Source organism: Protopterus annectens, chromosome 3.part0 (genome assembly GCF_019279795.1).
Source record: "Protopterus annectens isolate FY-2018-M chromosome 3.part0, PAN1.0, whole genome shotgun sequence".
Classification (NCBI taxonomy): Eukaryota; Metazoa; Chordata; order Ceratodontiformes; family Protopteridae; genus Protopterus; species Protopterus annectens.
The window spans coordinates 1,213,304,546-1,213,330,698 of record NC_056731.1 but is presented as its reverse complement, the minus strand read 5'-3'; the positions used below and the strand labels follow the sequence as shown (position 1 = coordinate 1,213,330,698).

The window sequence follows — 26,153 nt, the reverse complement described above, 5'->3', positions numbered from 1 at the left end:
TGCATACTGGCCGCGCGTCAGGCTGCTTTGGGTGGGAGATCCCTTCTGTTTTGGACACTGCAACAGTGACATAGAAGGACATCAGGTAAATGCTTGTTCTGTTGTCATGGAAGAATGGAAATGGGGAATAATGCATACAGCTGCGACATATATGAACTGCTGGTAAATTATTCCTGGAACAATTATACTTAATTTGATATAAATGTATATGCAGCTAAGGAAAAAAAAAAAAGAGGAAAAAATAAAACAGGTTGAGGATGCTTAATTAAAGAACCTTCTTAAAGGAATCACCTCTACCACTACAACCTTTGATGCGATAGGTTGTTGAATTGATGCAGAATGTTCAGTTTTCTCACAAAATACAGACACAGATATCTGTAGTGTAAAAGACATACAGAAAAACACTGTAAACTACTGCACCACAATTCATAATACAAAAATTACCATTTTTTTCAACAACAGGACTGACAGTATTGAGCAGTACAAAGTACAGCCAACTGCATGTAGGAACTGAATACTACCCTGATGCACAGATCTGGAGTCAGGCCCATCTCCTGATCGACTATGCTCTGTTTAAAGGCATGCTAAGAACTAATGAAAAACACAAGCATGTATGAGCCGATTAGTTGAAAACCGGTTTCAATGGTTTGGAAGCACTGGCCGCTGATGGAACAAAACATACAGGGATGAGCTGCTATCATTTGATCTTCATACAAAAGAAAAGTACAGTTGCGTATACCTACCATAAATGTAGATGTTCGAGTGTCTTTACTGTTGCAGTCATAACTGCAGGGTACTCCTGCCGGCAGGCAGCCCAAGGTCGGCCAGAATATCAAAGTCTGGGTCCGGCGTCGGCTGTATCAGCAAGTACCCTGACGTCAGAACGCATGGGTATAAAGCTGACAGCCGACGCCATCTTCTCCAGCCTTTCTTGCCCCTGATGTCAGAAGCCCCCATAAAACCAAAAGGTGTCCCAAGGGAAACACAAATACACCAGAAAGCTAGTGGAAAAGGAAACACAGTAAGCAAAAAGAAACAAGAGGGGTCTGGAGGGAGGGAAACACAGACTGCAACAGTGAAGACACTCGAACATCTACATTTATGGTAGGTATACACAACTGTACTATGTTCTTCGTGTTTCACTGTTGCATTCATAACTGTAGGGTAGAATCCCAAAGCTGAGAACACGGGAGGAGGTTATGAAGAAGAAGGAGCAGCTAGAAGACCCTGCAAGACAGCAGAGGCAAAGCCTGCCCTAGACTTATAGAGTACAAAGGGAGGTTATAGTGCTTGGAAAAGGTATGCACAGAGCTCCAAGTAGCAGCCTCCAGAATGTCCTTGGTAGAAACTTCTCTGAGAAAGGCTGCTGAAGTGGCAGCTGCTCTAGTAGAATGAGTCCTGACGGCACCTGGAATCTGTTTTCCATAAAGAGAGTAACAATATCTTATTCCATGAGCAATCCATTTGGAAATAGTTTGCTTAGAAATAGCTTTACCTAGAGAACTGGAAGCAAATGAGATAAGCAATTGATCTGATTTTCTGAAATCTTTAGTTTTGTCCAGGTAAAAACGTAGTTGCCTGTGTACGTCCAATGAATGCAAAATCCTTTCCCCCTTATTTTGGGGTTTTGGAAAAAAGGTAGGAAGGTGAATAGTCTGATTTAGAGCCACTCTAGAAACTACCTTAGGCATAAAAGTAGGATTGGTCCTCAAGGAAAAGTACAGTTTTGTACCTACCATAAATGTAGATGTCCGAGAGGTATGCATCTGCAGTCCTAACATATGGGTTATCCTGCCTCAGGCAGCCCTTCGGTCGGCCGGATTCCAAAGTCTGGGTCTGGCCTCGGCTGATGTCGCACTTCACCCGACGTCATTGCTGCTGTGAATTGGGTATAAAGGCATCAGCCGACGCCATTTTCCTCAGTGTTTCTTGCCCCAGATGCCAGGTGCCCTCTAGGAAAGCTAAATTTGGATAAATGCAAATGGTTCCAAACAGTAGAGAGCAAACAATATAAGCATGTATATACATATATACAAACAAATACACCATAATAGATTCCCCAAGCTAGCTACAAGATGGGCAAATACCCTAGGAGTACCACAGAGGGGAAGGAGGGTGGGTAATCCTGACTGCAGATGCATACCTCTCGGACATCTACATTTATGGTAGATACAAAACTGTACTATGTCCTTCAAGGATGCATCTGCAGTCCTAACATATGGGTAGAATACCATAGCCAAACTGGGGGTGGAGGTACTAAGATGATTATGGTGTAGTTAAGATCCCTTGCAAAACAGCAGTTGCAAAACCTGCTCGGGATCTGGAGTATAAAGGTAGATTATAATGCTTGGCAAATGTATGCACGGAGCTCCAAGTAGCAGCTTCTAAAATGTCTTTGGTAGCCACTCCTCGTAGGAAAGCTGTAGTAGTGGCTGTAGCTCTTGTGGAGTGAGGTCTGATGTTTTCTGGAGTTGTCTTTCCATGAAAAGAGTAACAAAATCTAATGCAATTTCCTATCCATTTTGAGATTGTCTGTTTTGAAATTGCTTTTCCTTCCATTCCTGTTGCATATGCTACCAGAAGCTGATCAGTTTTTCTGTTGGTCTTGGTTCTGTCCAGATAGTAGCGCAATTGCCTGTGCACATCCAATGTATGTAGTAGTCTTTCCCCCCTGTTCTGTGGGTTGGGGAAAAATGTTGGTAGATGGATTGCTTGGTTCAATGATACCCTGGAGGCTACTTTTGGCATAAAAGTAGGATTACTTCTCAAGGACACTCTATCCTGATGGAAGATAAGGAAGGGCTGTACTGCCATTAATGCCTGTAATTCAGAAACCCTTCTTGCTGAAGTGATTGCAAGCAGGAAAGCAGTTTTCCAAGATAAGAACTGTAACTCTGCTGTTGCTGCTGGTTCGAAAGGGGGAAGTGTTAACTTTTCCAGCACAAAGTTAAGGTCCCATGTAGGCAAAGGTGGCTTCCTTGGAGGCTTTACATTTTTAATTCCTCTCAGAAACTGCCTGAGTAGGGGATGAGAGAAGACTGGATGATCCATGTTGTATTCTGCTGAAATTGCTGATGCATGAATCTTAATGGAGGAGTAAGACAGGCCATTGTGGAAAAGTTCTGCTAAGTATTCCAGGATGTTAGCTATGTTCGCTAATGATACATTTTCTCCTTTTGTTGCACTCCAAATGAGGTATCTTTTCCATTTGGCTGAATAAGTCTTCCTTGTGGAGGGTCTGCGAGCCTCCAGTATAATGTCTTTAACCCTCTGAGATAAGTCTGGTTTATTTTGCTTTATGTAATATTCCAAGCAGCTAGCTGTAGTGTTTTCAAGTTTGGATGTAGGATCTTGTAGTTGTTCTGTGTTAGCAGTAAAGGAACTAGAGGAAGAGGCCATGCGTGTGTCCGAGACATACTCCTCAGTAGCGGGTACCAATGCTGCCTCGGCCAGTCTGGAGCTATCAGGATGATCCTTGGGTGATCTTCTTTGATCTTCAGTAGCACTTTGTGCATCAAAGGAAGAGGTGGGAATGCATATGCTGTCAGGTTTTCCCAACTGAAGGATAGGGAGTCCACCTTCCAAGTAAGTGGGTGGTATGTCCTTGTGCAGAATTTCCTCAATTGGTGGTTGTGTGGGGATGCGAACAGGTCTATTTCTGGTAGTCCCCATTTCTTTGTAATGGTTTTGAAGATGTCTGGATGCAGCATCCATTCGTGGGCATCCGTGGTAGTTCTGCTTAAGGTGTCTGCTAGTGTATTTTCTTTTCCTGGCACAAATTTGGCCTGTAGTTGAATGTTGTGTTTCAGGGCCACATTCCACAGGTCCACTGCCATCCGGCACAGAGGATATGAGTGTGTGCCTCCCTGTTTGTTGATATACCACATGACTGTGGTGTTGTCCGTCCTTATCAGCAAATGACCCTGGTGAAGAAAAGGACTGAATGTCTGAAGTGCCTGTTTCACTGCCAGCATCTATTTTTGATTTATATGTAGGTTCATCTAGTCTTGTGTCCATAGGCCTTGTATACACTTGTCCACCATGTGTGCCCCCCAGCCTAGGTCTGAGGCGTCCGTGGTGATAGTCTGGCTTGAGTGAGGTTTGTGGAAGGGCAGACCTCTGTTCAACTGACAGGCCTGAGCCCACCACAGGAATTCTTGTTTCAGGCATGGAATTATTGGAATCTGGTCTTCTAGACTGTGCTTGTGTTGAGACCATACATTCCTTAGGTACCATTGCAACTTCCTCATATGTAGCCTGGCATGTGGAATCAATATTATGCAGGATGCCATGTAACCCAGGGCTTGCAGGACTTTCCTTGCTGTAAGCTGGTTCTGCGTTGTTAATGCCATGAAATAGAGTGGCAGTTGCTTCTGCTTTTCTGCTGTGAGAAATGCCATTTGATTTGATGTGTCCAGTTCTGCACCCAAGAATGTTATCCTTTGGGATGGTACCAGCCTTGACTTTTTCATGTTGACTGTGTATCCCAGGGCTTGCAGTAGTTGTATAACCTTTTCCAAATCTTTTGTTAATTTGGTCTTGTTGTCCGCTTGTATTAGGCAGTCGTCCAGGTATGGATAAATCTGAATTCCCTGAAGCCTGCAATGAGCAATTACTGATGCCAGGCATTTCGTGAATACTCTGGGCGCAGTAGATAAGCCAAAGGGCAATGCTGAGAATTGATAATGCTCTGATCCTGCAAGAAATCTGAGGTATCTTCTGCAATCTGGTCGTATAGGGACGTGCAGGTATGCCTCCTTGAGATCTAGAGTCACCAGCCAAGACTCCTTGCCCAGCATGGGAAGAAGTTGCTGTAGGGTCAGCATTTTGAATTTTGGAACAATGAGATATGTGTTCAGAGCGGACAGGTCAAGAATAGGTCTCCATTGGTTTTCTTTCCTTGGTACCAGGAAAAGTCTGGAGTAAAATCCTTGTCCTTGTTCCATATGCGATACATTTTCTATAGCTCTCATCCTTAGTAGGTGGTGGATTTGTGCTAGAGCGTTTGTTTTTTGGTTTGGTGGTAGGTTTGGCATTCCTCTCTTTTTTGGTAGAGTGTGGAAGTGAAACCTGTAGCCTTTGTCTATTGTCTGTAAAATCCATTTGTCTCCTGCAATGCAATGCCAGTTTACGGAAAATAAGGCAAGCTTTCCGCCTAAGGGTGCTTGCAGTTGTTCCCTGGTAGGCGGTATCAGAGTCAAGTCATTGTGTCTGTCCTGTGGGAATGGTCATAGCTGAATCTGTGGCAGTACTTCTCTGGTTGTTAGGCTGCCACTGATGTCCCCTGTAGGCACCTCTGGATTGACCTCTGCCTCTTGGGCACCTATTTCTGCCTCTGTGTGCTCTGGAGGTGTCTGGAAAGGACCAATTCTTCGAAGGCCAATTTCTACTGAACCTCGGAGGCTGGACCTGTAAGAAATCCTTGACTGTTTGGACAGATTTTGCTTTTTCTTCCACCTTCTTTAGCACTTGCTGTGCAGGGGATCCAAACAAACTTTGTTTCTCCATGGGAGCATCTAGAAGCTTTGACTTTACATGGTCTGGTAAGGATTGTTCTTTTAACCAGGCATGCCTTCTAATCACTGTTCCAGTCATAGCTGCTCTAAAGGAAGCCTCCAGTGCATCATAGCCGCATTTTAAGGAATGACTACTGACCTGCTGAGTGTTATGTACCAAATCCTGAAGGGACGTACGGTCTATAGGTTCAGGAGAGGACAGTTTTTTATTTAGCTGGTCTAACAAAAATTCCTGATACTGAATCATGTGGAATTGACAGTTTAAGGCCCTAGCGAAAGAGTAGCAGAAGTATAAACTTTTTACCCCATCTCTCTAATGCTCTAGATTCTCTTTCAGAGGGAGGGTTTTGGCAGAGGCAGCTGCTACAGCTTTGGGGCCCTGTGAAATGGTTTCAGGATCTGCAATAGGAGCCTTATACAAGTGAAAGTGTGTGTCCGGGACCCTGTAATATCTGTCGGGCTTGGCAGGGGCCGGGGGAAGAGAGTCAGGGGCAGTACAGGCATCATTATAAGCATCATCAACAACTGTAAGTACTGGAGGAATGGCTAAAGGCCTATGCTGTGGTAAATGTAAAAAGGTCCTTAGCCTTTTCCTTGAATCTGAAAAATCCTGGCCCTGCCATTGAAAATGCTCTCTCATAGCATGTAAGGTTTCCCCAAACGAAAATTCCTCAGGGGGAGAGACAGAAGGAATGGAGTCTTCTGCATCAGAATCCTCATAAGAAGAATATGGGCCTTCTGGAGGACCTGAGTTTTCTGAATCATCCGAGGAATAGTCTGTAGAAACAGGATCCAGGGGCTCTGCTCTAGGCCTCTTCTCTGGAGGGGGTTGAGAGGCCCTGTCTGGGTGAGGTTGGGATCTCCTGATCAAAGAAATGAGATCCTCAGCCAAGCTGAGCATTTGGGAACTGGAAGTAGGCCTGTGTGAGTGGGTTTTAGCAGGCAAGGCCTTAGAAGATTTAGCTGCTTTAGCCCTAGAAAAAGCCTTGATCGACATAGATGCAGGGGGCCTAGCAGCTCCACGTGCAAGAGTAGACATGTCTAAAGGAATCGTATCTGATAAATCCTAGGTGCCTGCTACAGCAGGGGTAATTTCAGTAGCAGATTCAGCCATGCTGAGTGAGGCCTCGGTTATCGGAATCAAGCTTTCGGCCGAAGGAAGAACCGTGGACTCGGTTTCAGCCGAAACCGAGACACTCGCGGTTGGCTTAACCGTGGTTTCGGCTGAAACCGCGGACCGCGAGTGTCGGTCCTTTTCCTTACGCTTTTTAGCTAATTGCGAAGTCGGAGTCTCCGACGGCATTTTGTAAGCAAAAGCGGGACCAAAAAACTCCTCTGCAAACTCCGACCGACGTCTAAGTGTCCGTCGGTTGAAGGAAGCACAGGCTAGACAAGCTGATACGTCGTGGTCTGGGCCTAAGCAAGGAAGGCAGTATGAGTGGAAATCCTTATGAGGTATTTGTTTCCCACAAGTCAAACAATTATTTACTTTTTCTGACATCGGCTGAGGCAAGAAAGAGTCCCCAACGGGGTACTTTGCTTTTTAGAAGTCTTCGGTAGTAGAAATCTCTGGATCTGACCGACCGGTACTTGCAAACAGCTTCTGCTTCGGGCACCGCGCGGCAAGAAAGACTGGGGAAAATGGCGTCGGCTGATGCCTTTATACCCAATTCACAGCAGCAATAACGTCGGGTGAAGTGCGACATCAGCCGAGGCCAGACCCAGACTTTGGAATCTGGCTGACCGAAGGGCTGCCTGAGGCAGGACAACCCATATGTTAGGACTGCAGATGCATCCTTGAAGGACATCTCTGTCCTGATGGAAGATGAGATATGGTTCCACGGCCATGAGGGCTTGTAACTCAGACACCCTTCTGGCAGAAGTCAAGGCCAACAAGATAGCTGTCTTCCAGGATAAGAACTTAATATCCGCAGAGGCAGCAGGCTCAAAAGGAGACAAAGTAAGCTTTTCCAAGACATAGTTGAGATCCCAAGGAGGGACAGGAGGAGATCTAGGAGGTCTTAAATTCTTAGCTCCTCTCAGAAATTGTCTAACCAGCTGGTGGGAAAAAATGGGAGGATCACAATTGAAATGAGCCGAAATAGCAGAAGCATGAATTTTAATGGAAGAAAGGAAAGACCTTTAATCAAAAGGTCTGAGAGATAAAGTAAAATAGAGGGAATATCAGGTATTAAAGGATCAGAGCCACGATCCTGCATCCAAATACAAAATCTTTTCCATTTAGAAGCATAAGATTTCCTTGTACTAGGACGCCTAGCTTCCAAAAGAATATCCAAAACTTGTTTAGGAAGAGAAGAAGGAATCAATTGCCTTTGATGAGCCAAGCTGCCAGGCAGAGAGTCTTGATTTGAGAGTGAAATACCTGACCCTGATGCTGGGACAGTAGAGAATGGGTCAGAGGAAGACTCCAAGTGGGTTCCAAGCAAAGGTGCAGTAGAGTTGGGTACCAAAACTGACGAGGCCAATTTGGAGCTATCAAAATTATCAGTCTGGGTTTGTCCAGCTTTATCTTTAGCAATACCCAAGGCAGAAGAGGAAGAGGAGGGAAGGCATATCCCGCAAGATTCCTCCAGCTGAAGGACAGGGCATCCACTTTCCAAGCTGTCTTGTGGAAGGACCTGGTGCAAAAGAGAGGCAACTGATGGTTGAGATGGGATGCAAACAGATCTATCTGAGGACAGCCCCAAACTGCAGTTATCTTGCTGAATAAGTTGGGGTCCAACATCCATTCGTGAGTTTTCAAAATGTTTCTGCTTAGGCTGTCTGCTAAGAGATTCTGATTTCCTGGAATGAACTGTGCCTGAAGATCCAGATTCAAATTTAGGGCTGTGTCCCATAAGGTCATGACAAGTCTGCAAAGGGGGTAAGAGTGAGAGCCCTCTTGCTTGTTTATGTACCACATGACTGTGGTATTGTCTGTTCGAATTAGCAGAGGTCCTGGCTTCAAAAGAGTCTGGAAGGCTAGAAGAGCATTTTGGACTGCTAACATTTCTTTCAAGTTGATGTGCCATAGAAGGTGTTTGTTTGTCCAAGAACCCTGTTGGCATTTGTCTAGAAAATGAGCTCCCCAAGCATAATCTGAGGCATCCGTGGTTATGATCTGAGTAGGTTGAGAAAGACGAAAGGGCTTCCCTTCGTTCAAAACACACACCCTGGACCACCAAAGGAATTCCTTCTGGAGGCAGGGAATCAGTGGAATCATTGTATCCAGACTGTGGCAATGCTGAGACCATACACTCTTTAAGTACCACTGAAGTTTCCTCATGTGAAGCCTCGCATTTGAAATCAACAGGATGCAAGAGGCCATGTAGCCCAAAGCCTGCAGGAATTTCCTTGCAGTGAGCTGAGTCAATGTTGACAAGGTCTTGAAGATTGAAGCCAGCTGTAACTGTTTTTCGGGAGTAAGGAAGGCCATCTGTAAACTTGTGTCTAGAAGAGCTCCCAAAAAGGTCATTCGTTGAGAAGGAATCAAATGTGACTTTTTTGTGTTCACTGAGAATCCCAGAAGTAGGAGAAGACATTGAACAAAATGCAGGTGTTGAAGTAAAAGGTCTTTGTTGTCTGCCTGAATTAGACAGTCGTCCAGAGAGGGGTAAATCTGAATCCCCTGAAGTCTGCAGTAAGCTACTACTGGAGCCAGGCATTTGGTAAAAACTCTGGGCGCAGTAGATATGCCAAATGGCAGTACAGAGAATTGGAAGTGTCTCGAGCCTGCCTTGAATCTGAGGTACTTTCTGCATTGTTGCCTTATGGGGACGTGTAAGTAAGCCTCTTTTAAGTCCAATGTTACCATCCAAGCATCTTGTGAGAGCATTGGAAGAAGTTGTTGAAGTGTAAGCATCTTGAATTTTGGAATTTCCAAAAAGGTGTTTAATATTGAGAGGTCCAGAATAGGTCTCCAGGAGTTTTGTTTTCTTGGGACCAGAAAAAGTCTTGAGTAAAAACCTTTCCCCACCTCTACAGGTGGAACAGGTTCTATGGCTCTTAAGGCTAATAAAGCATCCACTTGATTTAAGGCCTCTGTCCATTGATGTTTTGGCAGATCTGGCCAGCCGGAAGGCCTTGGCAGAGTGTGAAAGTGGAAACTGTAGCCTTTCAAAATCACGTCTAACACCCATTTGTCCTGGGTAATGTGAGTCCAATTTTGGTAAAAAAGAGAAAGTTTTCCACCGAGAGGGGCATCCAGGGAAGGAGGACCTGAAGCCCAACAGAGGGAGTCATTGGGTCTGCTTTCTTTGGGTTTGAGGTCTGTCTTCTCCCCTTCTAGGTGAAGAAGCAGTCCACTGTCTAGATCTGTAAGAGGCCTGAGCCTGCGCCCTACCTCTGGAGCGTCTATATCTTCCCCTTTGAGGCCTGTCAGAAGTGGGAAAAGACCAATTTTTGGAGGGCCAATTTCTGGAAAATCTAGGAGGCTGCACTTGCAAAAATCTTTTACAGTCTGCATAGACTTGGCTTTTCTTCCATCTTTTAATAACCTCCTCAGCCTTAGATCCAAATAAGACATCATGCTGAACAGGGGCATCTAGCAATTTAGCCTTAACTTGTTCAGGTAAATTCTGCTCACGAAGCCAAGCATGTCTCCTGATAACAGTACCAGAGGCAGCCCTGCAAGAAGCCTCTAAGGCATCAAAACCACAATGTAAACTATGTTTGCTAACTTGTTCAGTTGCATGCAACACATCCTGTAATTCCTTGTCCTCAGCACATGCAGGAAAGGTAGAAAGCCTTTGTTTTAAAACAGATAAAAGAAACTGTTGATACTTAAACATGTGAAACTGGCAATTTAAATCTCTAATAGAAAGGGTAGCTGAAGTATAAACCTTTTTGCCCCACCTGTCCAAGGCACGAGAATCCTTTTCAGAGGGGATAGGATTCTTAGAGGAGGCGGCCTTGGCAGCCTTGGAACCCTGCGAAATAGTTTCAGGATCAGCAGAAGGGTTCTTAAATAAGAATTGATGGGAATCAGGGACCCTGTAAAATCTATCAGGCTTAGAAGGAGCAGGCGGCATGGAATCAGGATTCAAGTTAGCTTCAGAGAAGGCATAGTTAGGAATAGCTAAAGGCCTGTGTTGAGGGAGAAGAAGAAATTCCCTAAGTCTCTTTTTGGAAGCATAATAATCCTGACCTTCCCAATGAAAATGCTCCCTCATCCATGCAAGGTTTCCCCAAAAGAGAAATCTTCAGGGGGAGAGGCAGAGGGAACAGAATCCTCTGCATCCGAATCCTCATAAGGAGGAAAAGAGTAATCCTGATCAGAGGAAGAAACAGAAGATACAGAAGCCTGATCAGAGGAATCATAAGGGATATCCTGTCTAGGCTTTTTCTCAGGAGGAGGGTGAGAGCCCCTAATCATAGTTAATAAATCCTCAGCCATCCGTAGTAATTGCTTCTGAGTCTTAGGAGCTGAATCCGAAGAAGCTTGAGCAGAAAGTCTGGGTTTAACAGGAGTCTTTGACTTAGCCTTTGTCTTTGTGGAAATAGTAATATGTGAAGGCCTGAAGACCCCTCAGAAGCCGGTACCTGCACAGCGGTTCCGGACCCATCTGAAGGAGCGACGTCCGAAGGTCCTGCAGCAGACAAATTACTAGGCCTAGATGGCTCCCCATGGGAGTCCGTGTCGGCCATCGGTTCTGAAGTGGCGGACGACAGGGGCTGCAAAAGCGCCTCACTGACGACCGCCGAACCCGAAGCTGGCTCCGGCTGCAAATTATCCTGTTTGGACCTCAGAGGCCTGTCCTTGTCTTTGCGTTTCTTCTGTATTCCGGTAGTCAGTAAAGTATCCGACGACATCCTATAATTAAATCGTCTTCCAAAGTAATTCAAGGCCCAATCGTACCTACGCTTGATAGTGCGAGAATTAAACCTGGAACAGAACCGACAGCAAGAAACGTCGTGGTCAGGGCCTAAGCAAGGTAGACAGTAAGAGTGGAAATCTTTATGAGGTATTTGTTTTCCACATGATAAACAATTATTAACTTTTTCTGACATCGGAGGAGCAAGAAAAAGGTTTCCCCAATGGGGTACTTAGCTTTGAGAAGAGAAGTAGAAAACTTCGGACCGACGACAATCACACCACGTTGTCTTGAAAACGCCAACCAACAACTAGCGAACTGCTTTGCACCGCACGGCAAGAAAGACTGGAGAAGATGGCGTCGGCTGTCAGCTTTATACCCATGCGTTCTGACGTCAGGGTACTTGCTGATACAGCCGACGCCGGACCCAGACTTTGATATTCTGGCCGACCTCCGGCTGCCTGCCGGCAGGAGTACCCTGCAGTTATGACTGCAACAGTGAAACACGAAGAACATCTGTCTAGTTATAATTTTTTTGGATACAACACTGCAGACAATGTAGAAAAAATGCAAGCAAATTTAAGGTTGCAGTGTACATTTCCAATTAAGTTGGTGCAAATAAATTAAAGCATTAACCTGTTGTCGGTTGTTTAATTAGTATTTGACCCTGGTATGATGGCAGTTGAACAATTAAGAGATGGTAGTGCTTCTGAGCATCTGTGAACTGTGTCTGGACTTCTCTCTTCTCTTCTTCCCCAAACAACTCTGAGCCCTGGCTGTCCCTCAGGAATTCTTGGTAATGGTATTCTAGATCTGTGACGACTTTCTGGTATTCTTCAGGACGCATGTTCTTCAACTGAAACAGGCAGAAAGAAAACAAGCAAGGCTTCAGATAAGAATTTCAAAATACTATTTCCAGGGCGCACAGCAGAGTAGAGCAATCCATGTAAAACAGCCATATGTAAGAAGTAACTGTGACTGTGGACATCCCAGACATTTTTATACATCAGAGTACTTTCTGCTACTAACAGGAAATTTATCAGATAAAATCAGGATTTCATTTTCACAACAGGAAAAGTGTTACAGAAAAATTGGGATTTCATTTTACTTATTGGTGATGAGATACAGACTATAGATCGGGGAGAGAAGTAATCATGGTAGCAGGTATGAATCAGTTAAGTGAGGGGTTCGACTCACATATTTGCCAGTATCTCAGGAGTTCTAGAATGTCACAGAAAAGACAACTACCCTACAACTTATGTTCATATACTGACAGCAGTACTGAATAATACAAGACTCTTTCAAAGGGCAAGGAGTCCCTTTTGAAACAAGTCTACAGACTTGAAGTTTTTACTCTTATTAAATAAATGAACTGCATCCAGTCTTTTTTGATCCTGAAGTCACAACTATACTTTCTACAGCATGTATTTCTACACACAGAAAAACAATTTGTGTTAGTAAAACCAGAGAAATAAAACAGTTCTTTCCTTTAACAAAACTAAGAGGTTGTTATTCACTACAGAGACGTAAGAAAGTGTACCTTAGAAAGAGTCATGGAGCGAATTGCCTCAATGTCAATCTTGCAGTACAGCCAAGACAGCAAGCTCTTCATATTAATGTAAAGCTGATTCCAAAGTGACAAAATGGCTTCATAATACTGTTCAATCCTGCAGACCAAAGTTAAAAGTCAGAACTCCATAGATAAAAACAATGCCACTTTTATACATGCATTTCAAAGTAAAATTCTTTGTACAGATATTTTAAACAACACTATTGTGCAGGTGTACTTTCTGGAACAGTTAAACAACATTTTTCAGTTGTACATGTTGCAAAACTGCTAAAACACAATTTTCTTTCAGTGACTGGATGTACAAAAATGTTTTCTTGCTACCTGTGTGAAGTGAAAATGTTTCTATGTTGGAGAAAATCATTATCAAAAGAAAGAATATGCTAACATCACTCTGATATCAGAAGAAAGTAAAATACTGATGGATTATTTAAACACATTGAAGAAAAGGGGCATGATTACGTGTTCAATTTTAGAGTTATACACATGAGAAATGGTGACAGTGACTTATTAGTTCAGCTTGCTGAATACAGATGGATAAATTATTTGAGATCAGATGTCTAGCCAGGCTTGAATAAAGCAGCCAGTTTAAAACCTATTCTTATACTGAAAGAAAATATGATTTAATTTTTGCTCATAATTTATAGTAAGGAAGGAACACAGATGAATTGCCTTTTAGCTAATGTATGCATTACTTTTAAAGTATTCATGCTTAAATGACTATTGAATGATTGGTAAACTCGTTTATTTAATTTTTTTCACTGAGAAAGAGATTGTCTCAAAAGTTTTGTGTCCTTATGTTTTATTAAAAATTTGGTGGTTTGGTACAGTTATTTTCATTTTTTTGCCCTACACTTCTACAAAGGTCATCTTTTTTTTCGTTGCTGACCATCATTCGTTTGGAAAGCTGAAGAAGCCTAGACATGAGAAAGAAGGGAAAATAGAAGAACTGTATCTGGGAGGGATGGCTGAGCAGAAGGGAAGTCTAAATGAGGACATCAAAGCTAGAATGAGGCGGGCTGCAGCCAAATGGGACCGAGTGGCAGGGGCAGTATGTGACAGACGAATGCCACAGAAGCTGGAAATCAAAAGTAAGGTAGACAAAACACTGGTGTGACCATTACAACTGTATGGTACAGAAACCTGGGCAGTGAAGGCAGAGCAGTTGAGGAAGCCAGAGGTGATAGAGATGGGTGGTAGTATGCACACTGTAAGATAGACAAAGCAATGAGGACATTGGAGCAGAAGCCAAAGTAGCCCCAATTGCAGGGAAGGTCAAAGAAAACTAATTACAGTGATTCAGGCATACGTGTAAGAAAGCAGAAGACAATCTTGTAAAGGCTTGGGACAGGCAGTCAGGGGGCAAGAGGAAAAAAGAAGTTATGTACTCACCATAATGTTCCATCTGAGTAGTTAAGACTTCATTCTTCTGCACATATGGGTATTCGGATCCGAGCCGGCAAAACTTTTACAAGCATCAGCTCCGAGCTCCTCCCCTACCTATAATACATCACTTCCTCCCGACTAACCCCAGATCGAGTTTGCTGTCACTAACTAGCAACGTAACCCACAATCCAAACAGGATAAGACCTGAATAGTGAGGGGGATGGAGGGAGGGAGGGAAGGTGCAGAAGAATGATGTCTAACTACTCAGATGGAACGTTATGGTGAGTACATAACTTCTTTATCTGAAGTAGTTAACTTCAATCTTTCTTCACATATGGGACAGAGTCCCCAGCTACTAGTATTCCTGGGAGGCCCTTATGGAAGGATATTTCTGAGCACCACAGATCCAAAGGATGCTCTCCCTCTAGAAATCAAATCTAATTTATAATGGGAGATAATTGTATGCGAATTGGCCCACGTGGCTGCCACACAGATATCATCTAAAGGTACTTTTGACCAGAAAGCTGCAGAAGTGGCCACTAATCTAGTGGAATGAGCCTTCAGTGAGCCAGGAGGAGATAAGCCTTTGTCCTTGTATACTTGTGCAATACAAAGAGTGATCCACCTTGCTAAGGACACTTTCGAAACTGCTTTGCCCAAACATGGTTTTGAAAACGAGACAAACAGTTGGTAGGGTTTAGTCCTATGAAGGTAAAAACAAAGCTGTCTATGGACGTCCAATAAATGGAGTCTATATTTGCCTTTATTTTGGAAATTTGGGAAGAAGACTGGCAGGTTTATAGATTGGTTAATATTGGCTGCTGAGGACACCTTGGGAAGGAAGGAGGGGTTTGTACGCAGCGAGACCCTGTCCTTGTGAAAAATCAAATAGGGGGGCATGGAGGAGAAGGCCTGTAACTCTGAAACCCTTTTAGCTGAGGTGATGGCAACCAGGAACGCCATCTTCCAAGACAAGAATTTCATATGGACTGAACCGGCAGGTTCAAAAGGCGGAGAGGTCAATGCTTGAAGGACTAAAGTCAGATCCTAGGGAGGAACTGTCTCTTTAACTGGAGGTCGCAAGAGAAAGGTGCCCTTCAGGAAAGCTTTACACAACTTGGCAGAGGCCAGAGCAACCTTATTTTCACCTACATGGAAATTAGAGATGGCAGCCAGTTGAACCTTGATGGTGGAAGAACTTGTGCCCAATTGAAAGAGACCAGCCAAAAAATCTAAAATGACTGGAATGGGGGCTGTAAAAGGGTTCTGAGCGTTGAGAGGCCCAAACGGAAAAACGTCTCCACTTGCTACTGTAGAGTTTCCTAGTGGAGGCTTTGAGAGATGCTACCAGAATGGTCTTAACAGGGGATGAAAGTCCGGGAGTCCTGATGATCATGGAAACTGGAGCAGCCGCGCCGTCAGCTTGAGACTGTCCAGGTTGGGCAGGGGCAAGCCTGAAGGATGAGCAAGTAGATTCGGGTATGAATCTAGAGTCCATGGAGGAGCCAAATGGTGAGACCACAGGAAGGGAAACCACACTTAGCGAGGCCAGAAGGGAGCTATAAGAATGACTTTTCACTGCAACCGGCAAGCTTTCTGAAGGAACTTCGGTATCAGAGGTAACGGGGGATAAGCATAAAGTAACTCGGGAGGCCAAGCATGGACTAGAGCGTCCCTTGGGACATCCTCTAAAGGGGGGATCAGAGCAAAGTTGCTGCACTTCATGTTGGAAGGAGACGCGAAGAGGTCGCAGCAAGGTTGACCCCATACGAGGAAGATTCTCTTCACCACTGATGGATTTAGAGACCACTCGTAAGGCAGAAGGATTGCCTGGCTTAGACTGTCCGCTAAAATGTTGGAGCATCCCGGGATATGCGTTGCTATCAGAAACCGGTTGGTGGATATGGCCCCCTCCCAAACTCTCATAGCCTCGTGACAAAGAGGGTAGGATTGGGTCCCTCCCTGCTTGTTGATATACCAGACTACTGACATGTTGTCTGATTGAATGGCCACTGTCCCTGGAGGTAAGGCAGGATGGAAGGCTTTCAACACTAAAAGCACTGCCCTCATCTCCAGGACATTGATGTGCAGCTTGGTCTCTAGTAGGGACCACGTGCCTTGGACTGTTCTTCCCAGGAAGTGCCTCCCCCACCCGAGCTGGGAGGCATCTGTGATCACCGTGGCTTGGGCCGTCGGGGCTAGAAAAAGTACAGTTGTGTACCTACCATAAATGTATATGTTCGAGTGTATTCACTGTTGCAGTCATTACACTTGGGTTATCCTGCTGGCAGGCTACCCGCAGTCTGCCTGAATTCCAAAGTCCTGGTCCGGCGTCGGTTGCTGTCGCCTCTTCCCTAACGTCAGTGCGCCAGGGGTATAAAAGATGCAGCCAACGCCGTTTTCTTCAGTTTTTCTTGCCCCAGATGTCAGGTGCCCCCAAAAGGGTAGGCTAAAAACATTATGATCATAAAAAAGCATGCACATAACCTTCATCGAAAAGCAAATACACAACATAGGTTGTATAGAATAGAGAGGTACAGGTAAGACCCAGCAATGAAAAAAGGGGGATGGAGGGAGGGTAACCTGGACTGCAACAGTGAATACACTCGAACATTTACATTTATGGTACACAACTGTACTATGTTCATCATGTTTCACTGTTGCAGTCATTACACTTGGGTTGAATCCCAAAACTGAGGTTGGGTGGCTGGGCCTAAATAGAATTTGGAGTGGCTATGAGGCCCTGCAGAACTGCAGTGGTAAAGCCTGCTCTGGATTTAGAGTAAAGAGGTAAGTGGTAGTGCTTTGTAAAAGTGTGCACTGAAGTCCAGGTTGCAGACTCCAAAATGTCCTTGGTTGGTACTCCTCTGAGGAAGGCTGCTGCTCTGGTAGAATGTGGCCTAATGCCCTTGGGCACTGATTTGCCATGTTGTGAATAGCAGAAACAAATGCAGTGGCCTATCCATTTTGAAATAGTCTGCTTAGAGATAGCTTTTCCTTGCAAACCTGCAGCATATGCCACTAAGAGTTGCTCAGTTTTTCTGAAAGCTTTAGTTTTGTCCAAGTAAAAGCGTAGCTGTCTGTGTATGTCCAAAGAATGTAGAAGTCTCTCCCCCTTATTCCGTGGGTTTGGATAAAAGGTAGGCAAATGTATGGTTTGGTTAAGAGCCACACTGGACACTACTTTAGGCATAAATGTCGGGTTTGTCCTTAGAGAAACCCTGCCCTGATGGAAAATAATAAAAGGTTCTACAGCCATTAGTGCCTGCAACTCTGAGACTCTTCTTGCTGAAGTTATTGCTAGGAGAAGAGCTGTTTTCCATGAGAAGTATTTTATCTCCGCTGTACTGGCTGGCTCAAAAGTAGGCAGTTTGAGTTTTTCCAAGACAAAATTGAGGTCCCATGCAGGTATTGGAGCTCTCCTTGTGGGTCTTATGTTTTTGGCCCCTCTAAGATACTGTCTTAGCAGTGGATGAGAAAACATAGGTGGGTCCATATTGTTGTTGTTGTTGTGTCTTTCGGCTTTTCCCAGTTAGGGGTCGCCACAGCGGAACTCCGGTCCGCTAATGATTGGCAGTTGATTTTTACGTGCTGAGTTGCCAGCCCTAATGCACAACCTTCAACGAAGGTACGCCCATTCATGCATGTCTCCACGCAGAAGAAGCTCTTGCTGAGAGTCAAACCGGACAGCGTCTTACTGTGAGGTGACAGCGCTACCGCAGAACTGAGCTGAAATGGCAGAGGCATGGATCTTAATTGATGAGAAGGATAGGCCTTTGTCCAGCATCTCAGTTAGGTATTGCAAAATCTGAGGAATATTTGGTACAAGCGTGTCAATTCCCTGCGTCTGGTTTCAAGCACAGAATCTCTTCCATTTTTCTGCATAAGATTTTCTGGTGCTGGGCCTCCTGGCCTCCAAAATAACATCCACAACTGCTTTAGAGAGAGGTGTGTTTTGAATGGTTACATTATCCGCCATGCAGCTAGATATAGGGTTCTGAGTTGGCTGTGTAGGATCTGTTTGTTCTGTTGGGTCAGCAAATGCGGAATTAGAGGTAATGTCCAGTCTGAGCCTTGAGACAAGCTCTTTAGGATTGGGTACCAGTGCTGGCGTGGCCAGTCTGTGGCAATCAGTATCATTTTTAGCTTCTCTTGTCTGACCTTTAGGAGTACCTTGGGGAGGAGAGACAGAGGAGGGAAGGCATATTCTGTAAGGGCTTTCCAGTTGAATGAAAGGGTATCCACTTTCCATGCTTGCTTGTGATAAGTCCGAGTGCAGAATCTCTGTAGCTGGCAGTTGTGAGGGGAGGCGAATAGATCTATGTCTGGGCATCCCCATTTCCCTGTTATCATGCTGAAGATTTGTGGATCTAGTTTCCACTCATGAGGATCCATGAGGTTTCTGCTTAGTTCGTCTGCCAAAGTATTTGTCTTTCCTGGCAGGAATTGTGCTTGCAGGTGTACTTGATAAGTCAATGCTGTGTTCCACAAAGTCATGGCTTGTCTGCAGAGGGGGGTAGGAATGTGTGCTCCCTTGCTTGTTTATGTACCACATGACTGTAGTATTGTCCGTCTTTATCAGCAATTGTCCTGGATGAAGTAGGTCCTTGAAGGCTGTCAGGGCATTTTGTACAGCTAGCATCTTTTTGATTGATATGCAGATGCATTTGGCTTGTGGGCCATGTGCCCTGAATACATTTGCCTGCCATGTGCACCCTCCAGGTATAATCTGATGCATCTGTTGTTAGTGTCTGCCTGGCAGTGGGTACAGTGAATGGCTGTCCCTTGTTGTGGTGACAGGCCTGTGCCCACCATCAAAACTCCTGTTGCAGGCAGGGAATGAGAGTAATTACTGTTTCCAGGCTGTGGCAATGTTGAGTCCAAACACTTTTTAGATACCACTGTAGTTTCCTCATATGCAGTCTTGCATATGGAATTAGTAGAATGCAGGATGCCATGTAGCCCAGAGCCTGCAGAATTTTTCTTGCAGATAACCGGGTTTTTGTTGCCATGTTTTCGAAGTAAGAAGTCAGTTACCTTTGTTTGTCTGGCGTGAGATAAGCCATCTGGGCAGTTGTATTTAAGCTTGCACCCAGGAATATTATCTCTTGAGAGGGTACTAGTTTTGATTTATTTTCGTTTACTGTGTACCCTAGGCTAATTAGTAGTCTTTTTACAAACGCCAGATGCTGTAGTAGAATATCTTTGGTCTCTGCTTGAATAAGGCAGTCGTCCAAGTAGGGATATATTTGAATTCCTCTTTGTCTGAAAATGCAATTACTGGTGCCAGGCATTTTGTGAAGACCCTGGGCGCAGTAGATAAGCCAAAGGGCAGTGCAGAGAATTGGTAGTGCATTGAGCCAGCTATGAATCTGAGGTATCTTCTGCAAGATTGTCTGAATGGGACATACAGGTATGCCTCTTTGAGGTCCAAAGTTAGAAGCCAAGCCTTCTTGTCCAGCATGGGTAGAAGCTGCTGTAGAGTCAACATTTTGAATTTTGGGACGTCCAGAAAAGTATTTAAAATAGACAGGTCCAGAATTGGTCTCCAGACTTTGTCCTTTCTTGGTACTAAGAAATGTCTTGAGTAAAGTCCTTGTCCCTGCTCTTGTTGTGGCACTGGCTGAATAGCCCCCATGTCCATGAGAGATAAAACTTGTTTTTGTGCCTCTGCCCATTGATTGTGTGGCAGGTCTGGCATACCTTTTACCTTTGGAAGGGTGTGAAAGTGGAACCTGTAGCCCTGAGAGACTATATTTAAGACCCATTTTTCCTGGGTGATCTTGTGCCAGATTTGTGAAAAAAGTGCTAGCTTTCCCCCTAAGGGTGCTGCCAAAAAATAAGTGCTTGGCATTGGCAGAGGGAAGTCACTGGGACTGTTTTCTATAAGGCTGTGATTTGTCTAATCTGCTTTTGGAGGTAGAAGCACCCCATTGTTTGGGCCTGTATGAGCCCTGGGGCTGTTGCCTGCCTCTACGGTGTCCGTATCTGCCCCTTTATGGTCTGTCTGACACTGGAAAGGACCAATTCTTAGAGGGCCAGTTCCTGCTAAATCTGGGTGGCTGTACCTGTAAAAAATCCTTTACTGTCTGCATAGATTTAGCTTTATCCTCCATTTTCTTCAACACCTCTTCTGCCTTAACACCAAACAAAGTATCATGCTGTAATGGAGCATCCAATAATTTTGCTTTAACATGATCAGGCAGATTCTGTTCCTTTAACCAAGCATGCCTTCTAATAACAGAACGTGTAGCAGCGGCCCTGCATAAGGCCTCCAGTGAATCATAGCCACATTGCAAAGTATGTTTTCCCACTTGTTCAGCTGCATGCAATAAATCCTGCAAATCTTTGTTCTCAGAACATTCAGAATTTGTAAACATTTTTTGTTGTAACAAAGACATTAAGTATTGCTGATATTTGAGCATATGAAATTGACAATTTATAGCCCTTACAGCCAAGGTAGCAGAAGTGTAAACTTTTTTTCCCCCGTCTGTCCAGAGCCCTAGAATCTCTATCCGAGGGGACAGGGTTTTTAGCAGTAGCAGCCTTGACCCCCCCTTTGGGACCCTGTGAAATAGTTTCTGGGTCAGCAGCAGGGTTTTATAAAGGAATTTATGGGAGCCTGGAACCCTGCAGTATCTGTCTGGCTTAACAGGAGCAGGAGGTAAAGAGTCTGGAGACAGGCCGGACTCTGAAAATACATCATCTACTATGTCTAGAACAGGGGGAACTGCAAGAGGTCTGTGCTGAGGAAGTAAAAGAAAGTCTCTAAGCCTTTTCTTAGAATCGGAATAATCTTGGCTCTCCCAGTGGAAATGCTCCCTCGTGGTATGCAGGGTTTCCCCAAATGAGTAGTCCTCAGGAGGAGAAGCTGAAGGAATAGAATCTTCAGCATCAGAATCCTCATAGGGAGGAATAGAATATCCCTGTTCTGAAGAGGAATCAGAGGAAATGGAAACCTGATCAGAGGAATCATATTCAGTGTCTTGCCTAGGCCTCTTATCAGGAGGGGGATGGGAACCCCTGATCAAAATAATTAGGTCTTCGGCCATTTTGAGCATCTGTTTCTTAGGCATAGAAGTCTGTCCTGGAGAATGCTGTACTTGTTTCCTTGTCTTTAAAACTGTTTTAGACTTTGTCTTGGATGCTGATGTTGGCTTTATATAAAGTTGTGTAGGTCTGAAGACACCCTCAGAAGCCGATGGCTGCTCAGCGGCTCCGGACCCATCTGTGGGATTAATTTCCGAAGGGGCAAAACCTTGAGTATCCAGAGGCCTAGTTGTCTCCACGTGGGAGTCAGAGGTGGCCTGTGGCTCTGAGGTAGCGGGAGTCAGAGGCTGCGAAAGCGCCTCATTGAGAACTGGCGCGTCGGTTTTGGACCTCGGATGCTTGTCCTTCTCTTTATCCTTGTGTTTTTTATGAATTCCGGTCGTCGGTTGTTCCGACAGCATTATATAGTTAAACCTTCTGCCAAAATAATGAAAAGCAAAATCGTACCGATGCTTAATCGTGCATTGGTTAAATCTAGCACAAAATCGACAACTGGCAACGTTGTGGCCAGGGCCTAGGCAAGGAATACAGTAAGAATGAAAATCCTTATGAGGTATTTGCTTCCCACAAGAAATACAATTGTTAACTTTTTCTGACATAGGCCTGGAGCAAGAAAAAAGTTTCCCCAACGGGGTACTTAGCTTTATTTAAGACTTTGGATCTGAAATTCAATTTCGAAAATCTCAGGAGTCGGCCGACCAGCACTTGCGAACTGCTTTTGCTTCAGGCACCGCGTGGCAAGAAAGACTGGGGAAAATGGCGTCAGCTGCATCTTTTATACCCCTGGTGCATTGACGTCAGGGAAGAGGTGACAGCAACCGATGCAAAACCAGGACTTTGGAATTCAGGCTGACTGCGGGTAGCCTGCCAGCAGGATAACCCAAGTGTAATGACTGCAACAGTGAAACACGATGAACATCTGCACCCTGAAAGTATGTCTGATGACTGAAGCCACCACTGGAGTGACATTCTGCATGTCCGGTTGATTCGGATTTGGAAAGTCATCGGGAAGTCTAGCCAGGACCATTGAACTGCTAGATTCCACTGAAGGGTTCTCATATGAAAACGTGCAAGAGGGAGAATGGAAATGGAGGCTGCCATCGAACCCAAAGCCCTGAGAAAGTACAGTTTTGTACCTACCATAAATGTAGGTGTTCAAGTGTACACCCTGCTGCAGTCATCACACTTGGGTTAACCGTTATCCTGTCGTCAGGCAGTCCCGCAGTCGCCCGGAATTCCAAAGTCTTGGTCCGGCGTTGGTTGCTGTCGCTTCTTCCCTGACGTCAGTGCGCCAGGGGTATATATAATGCATCCAACGCCATTTTCTTCAGTTTTTCTTGCCCCAGATGTCAGGTGCCCCCAAAAAGGTGGTCAGTAATTAGTACCAAATGAAGTAATTTTTGCACAAACACAAAATCCCTCCAGCTATAAGCAAATACATGAGGAAGGTATTGTAGAAATTTAGCCAATTAGATCAGAGGGGATGGAGGGAGGGTAACCTGGACTGCAGCAGGGTGTACACTCGAACATCTACATTTATGGTAGGTACAAAACTGTACTATGTTCATCGTGTTACCCTGCTGCAGTCATCACACTTGGGTAGAATCCCAAAGCTAAGGATGGGTGGAGGAGTTATAGAGGGTTAGAGGAGGCTAGAAGGCCCTGCAGAACTGCAGTGGCGAAGCCAGCTCTAGTCTTAGAGTAAAGTGGTAAGTGAAAGTGTTTGGTAAAGGTGTGTACTGAACTCCAAGTTGCAGCTTCCAAAATCTCCTTGGTTGGAACCCCCCTGAGGAAGGCTGTAGATGTAGCTGTTGCCCTGGTAGAGTGGGGCTTAATGATAGCAGGAACTGGTTTTCCATGATGGGTATAGCAAAAATGAATGCAATGTCCTATCCATTTGGAAATGGTTTGTTTTGATATAGCCTTCCCTTGTGAAGCTGTAGCATAGGATACAAAGAGCTGGTCAGATTTTCTGGAAGCCTTAGTTTTATCCAAGTAGTAACGAAGTTGCCTGTGAATGTCCAAGGAATGCAGGAGTCTTTCTCCTTTGTTCTGTGGATTTGGGAAGAAGGTGGGTAAGTGGATGGTTTCATTTAAAGCCACACTGGAAACCACCTTAGGCATGAAGGAAGGATTAGTTCGTAGAGAAACTCTGTCTTGATGGAAAATGAGGAAAGGTTCCACTGCCATTAGTGCCTGCAGCTCTGAGACACTTCTAGCTGAAGTTATTGCTAGCAGCAGGGCAGTCTTCCATGATAGAAACTGTAGATCTGCAGAGAAAGCTGGTTCAAAAGGAGGTAGTGTAAGTTTTTCCAGAACAAAATTGTGGTCCCATGTTGGTGTAGGTGCTCTCCTGGGGGGCCTAATGTTTTTTGCCCCTCTGAGGAACTGCCTTAGAAGTGGATGCGAAAATAAGGGTGGATCTGTGTTGTAGTGGGCTGAAATAGCTGATGCATGGATTTTAATGGAAGAAAAAGAAAGTCCTTTGTGCAACATCTCAGTTAAATACTGTAGAATCTGAGGCATGTGAGGCTGAAGAGTGTTTTGGCCTTTAGCTTGGTTCCAGGCACAAAACCTTTTCCATTTGTCCGAATAGGCCTTCCTGGTGCTGGGCCTCCTAGCTTCCAGAATAACATCCATAACTGCTTGGGAAAGAGGAGCTGGCTGGATGCTTAGGTGATTTGCTATGCAGCCAGATTTAAGGTTTTGAGCTGGCTGTGAAGAATCTGAATGTTTTGCTGTGTGAGCAAATGGGCAATTTGTGGTAAAATCCAAGGTGGGCCCTGGGCCATATTACTCAATAGTGGGTACCAGTGCTAGCGTGGCCAGTCTGGGGCTATGAGTATCAGTCGTGGTCTCTCCTTTCTGACTTTCAAAAGCACCTATGTGAGGAGAGGCAATGGAGGGAAGGCATATACTGTCAGGTTTTTCCAACTGAATGAGAGTGCATCAACTTTCCAAGCTTGATGGTGAAGTGTCCTTGTACAAAATTTTGTTAGTTGATAGTTTTGAGGACTGGCAAACAGGTCTATGTCTGGAAGGCCCCATTTTTGAGTTATCATTGCAAATACTTGTGGATCCAGTTTCCACTCGTGGGAATCCATGATGTTTCTGCTGAGGTCATCTGCCAATGTGTTCTTTTTTCCTGGCAGGAATTGAGCTTGTAACTGAACTTGGTAAGCCCGAGCTGTGTTCCACAAGGTCATTGCTTGCCTGCATATAGGGTAGGAGTGTGTACCCCCTTGTTTGTTTATGTACCACATTACTGTGGTGTTGTCCGTCCTTATTGTAAGTTGTCCTGGATGTAATAGATTCTTGAAGGCTGTCAGAGCATTCTGTACAGCTAGCATCTCTTTTTGATTGATGTGCAGATTCCTTTGATCTGCAGTCCATATGCCTTGAACGCACTGTCCTGCCATGTGTGCCCCCCAGGCGTAGTCCGATGCATCTGTTATTATAGTTTGCCTGGCTGGGGGCAAGGTGAAAGGCTGACCCTTGTTGAGGTGACATGCCTGTGACCACCATAGAAACTCCTGTTGTAGGCAGGGAATGAGAGATATCATTGTGTCGAAGCTGTGGCTGTGTTGAGACCGTACACTTTTTAGGTACCACTGTAATTTCCTCATATGCAGCTTTGCAAATGGTATTAGTAGTATGCAAGATGCCATGAAGCCCAAGGCCTGCAGAATTTTTGCCATTGTTTTGAAATATTGAGTCAGTTGTAGTTATTTGTCTGGCATCAGATAAGCCTTCTGGACCGTTGTATTCAAGCTGGCACCCAGGAATGTCCTATTTTGTGAGGGTACTAGTTTTGATTTCTTTTCGTTTACTGTGTACCCCAGACAACTTAGAAGATGTTTTACAAAAGCCAGATGTTGTAAGAGGATGTCCTTGCTTTCTGCTTGGATGAGGCAGTCGTCCAGGTATGGGTATATTTGAATTCCTCTTTATCTGCAGTATGCAATTACTGGTGCCAGATATTTTGTGAAGACCCTGGGCGCAGTAGATAAGCCAAAGGGCAGTGCAGAGAATTGGTAATGGGTTGAACCTGCAATGAAACGGAGGTATCTTCTGCAACTTTGTCTGATAGGGACATGCAGGTATGCCTCCTTGAGGTCCAACGTTACTAGCCATGCTTTCTTGCCCAACATGGGAAGAAGCTGCTGTAGTGTTAGCATCTTGAATTTGGGTACTTGTAAGAAGGTGTTTAGAATTGAAAGGTCCAGAATTGGTCTCCAGGCATTGTCCTTTCTGGGAACTAGAAAGAGTCTTGAGTAAAATCCTTGGCCTTGCTCTCGAGTAGGTACCAGTTGAATGGCTCTCATGTCCATGAGAGCTGTAATTTGTTTTTGTGCCTCTGCCCATTGATTTTGTGGCAGGTTTGGCATTCCTCTTTTCATTGGCAAGGTGTGAAAATGGAATCTGTATCCTCGTGAAATTATGTCTAGGACCCATTTGTCCTTTGTGACAATGTGCCAGTTGCCTGAAAAAAGTGTGAGTTTTCCTCCCAAAGGGGATGCCAAGAGAGTGTTGCTTGGCCAGATGAGGTGCAAGTCACTGAGTTTGCCTTCTGGTAGTTTGGGACCTGTCTTCTCCTCCCTTCTGTGTTGCAGTGCCCCATTGGCGAGGTTTGTACTGGGCTTGTGGTTGTCCTCTGCCTCTTGGACGTCTGTATTTACCCCTCTGTGGTCTGTCAGTAGCTGGAAAGGACCAATTTTTTGTTGGCCAATTTCTGCTGAAGCGAGGGGGCTGTACCTGTAGGAAATGTTTGACTGTCTGCATAGATTTTGCCTTATCCTCCATTTTCTTTAAGGCTTCTTC

The 26,153-nt window shown here is 44.8% G+C and overlaps 1 protein-coding gene across 3 annotated transcripts in view; it reads right to left on the bottom strand.

Moving 5' to 3' along the window:
• LOC122796716 (desmoplakin) overlaps positions 1-26,153 on the bottom strand; it is a 1,113,853-nt gene that overhangs the window by 477,627 nt on the left and 610,073 nt on the right. For all 3 annotated transcript variants that reach the window (XM_044065413.1, XM_044065414.1, XM_044065415.1), the window contains exons 13-14: positions 12,870-12,996; positions 11,966-12,185 (exon numbers count right to left, since the gene is read on the bottom strand). In XM_044065413.1, coding sequence (XP_043921348.1) covers positions 11,966-12,185; positions 12,870-12,996 — 347 coding nt within the window. The remainder of the gene's footprint in view (positions 1-11,965; positions 12,186-12,869; positions 12,997-26,153) is intronic.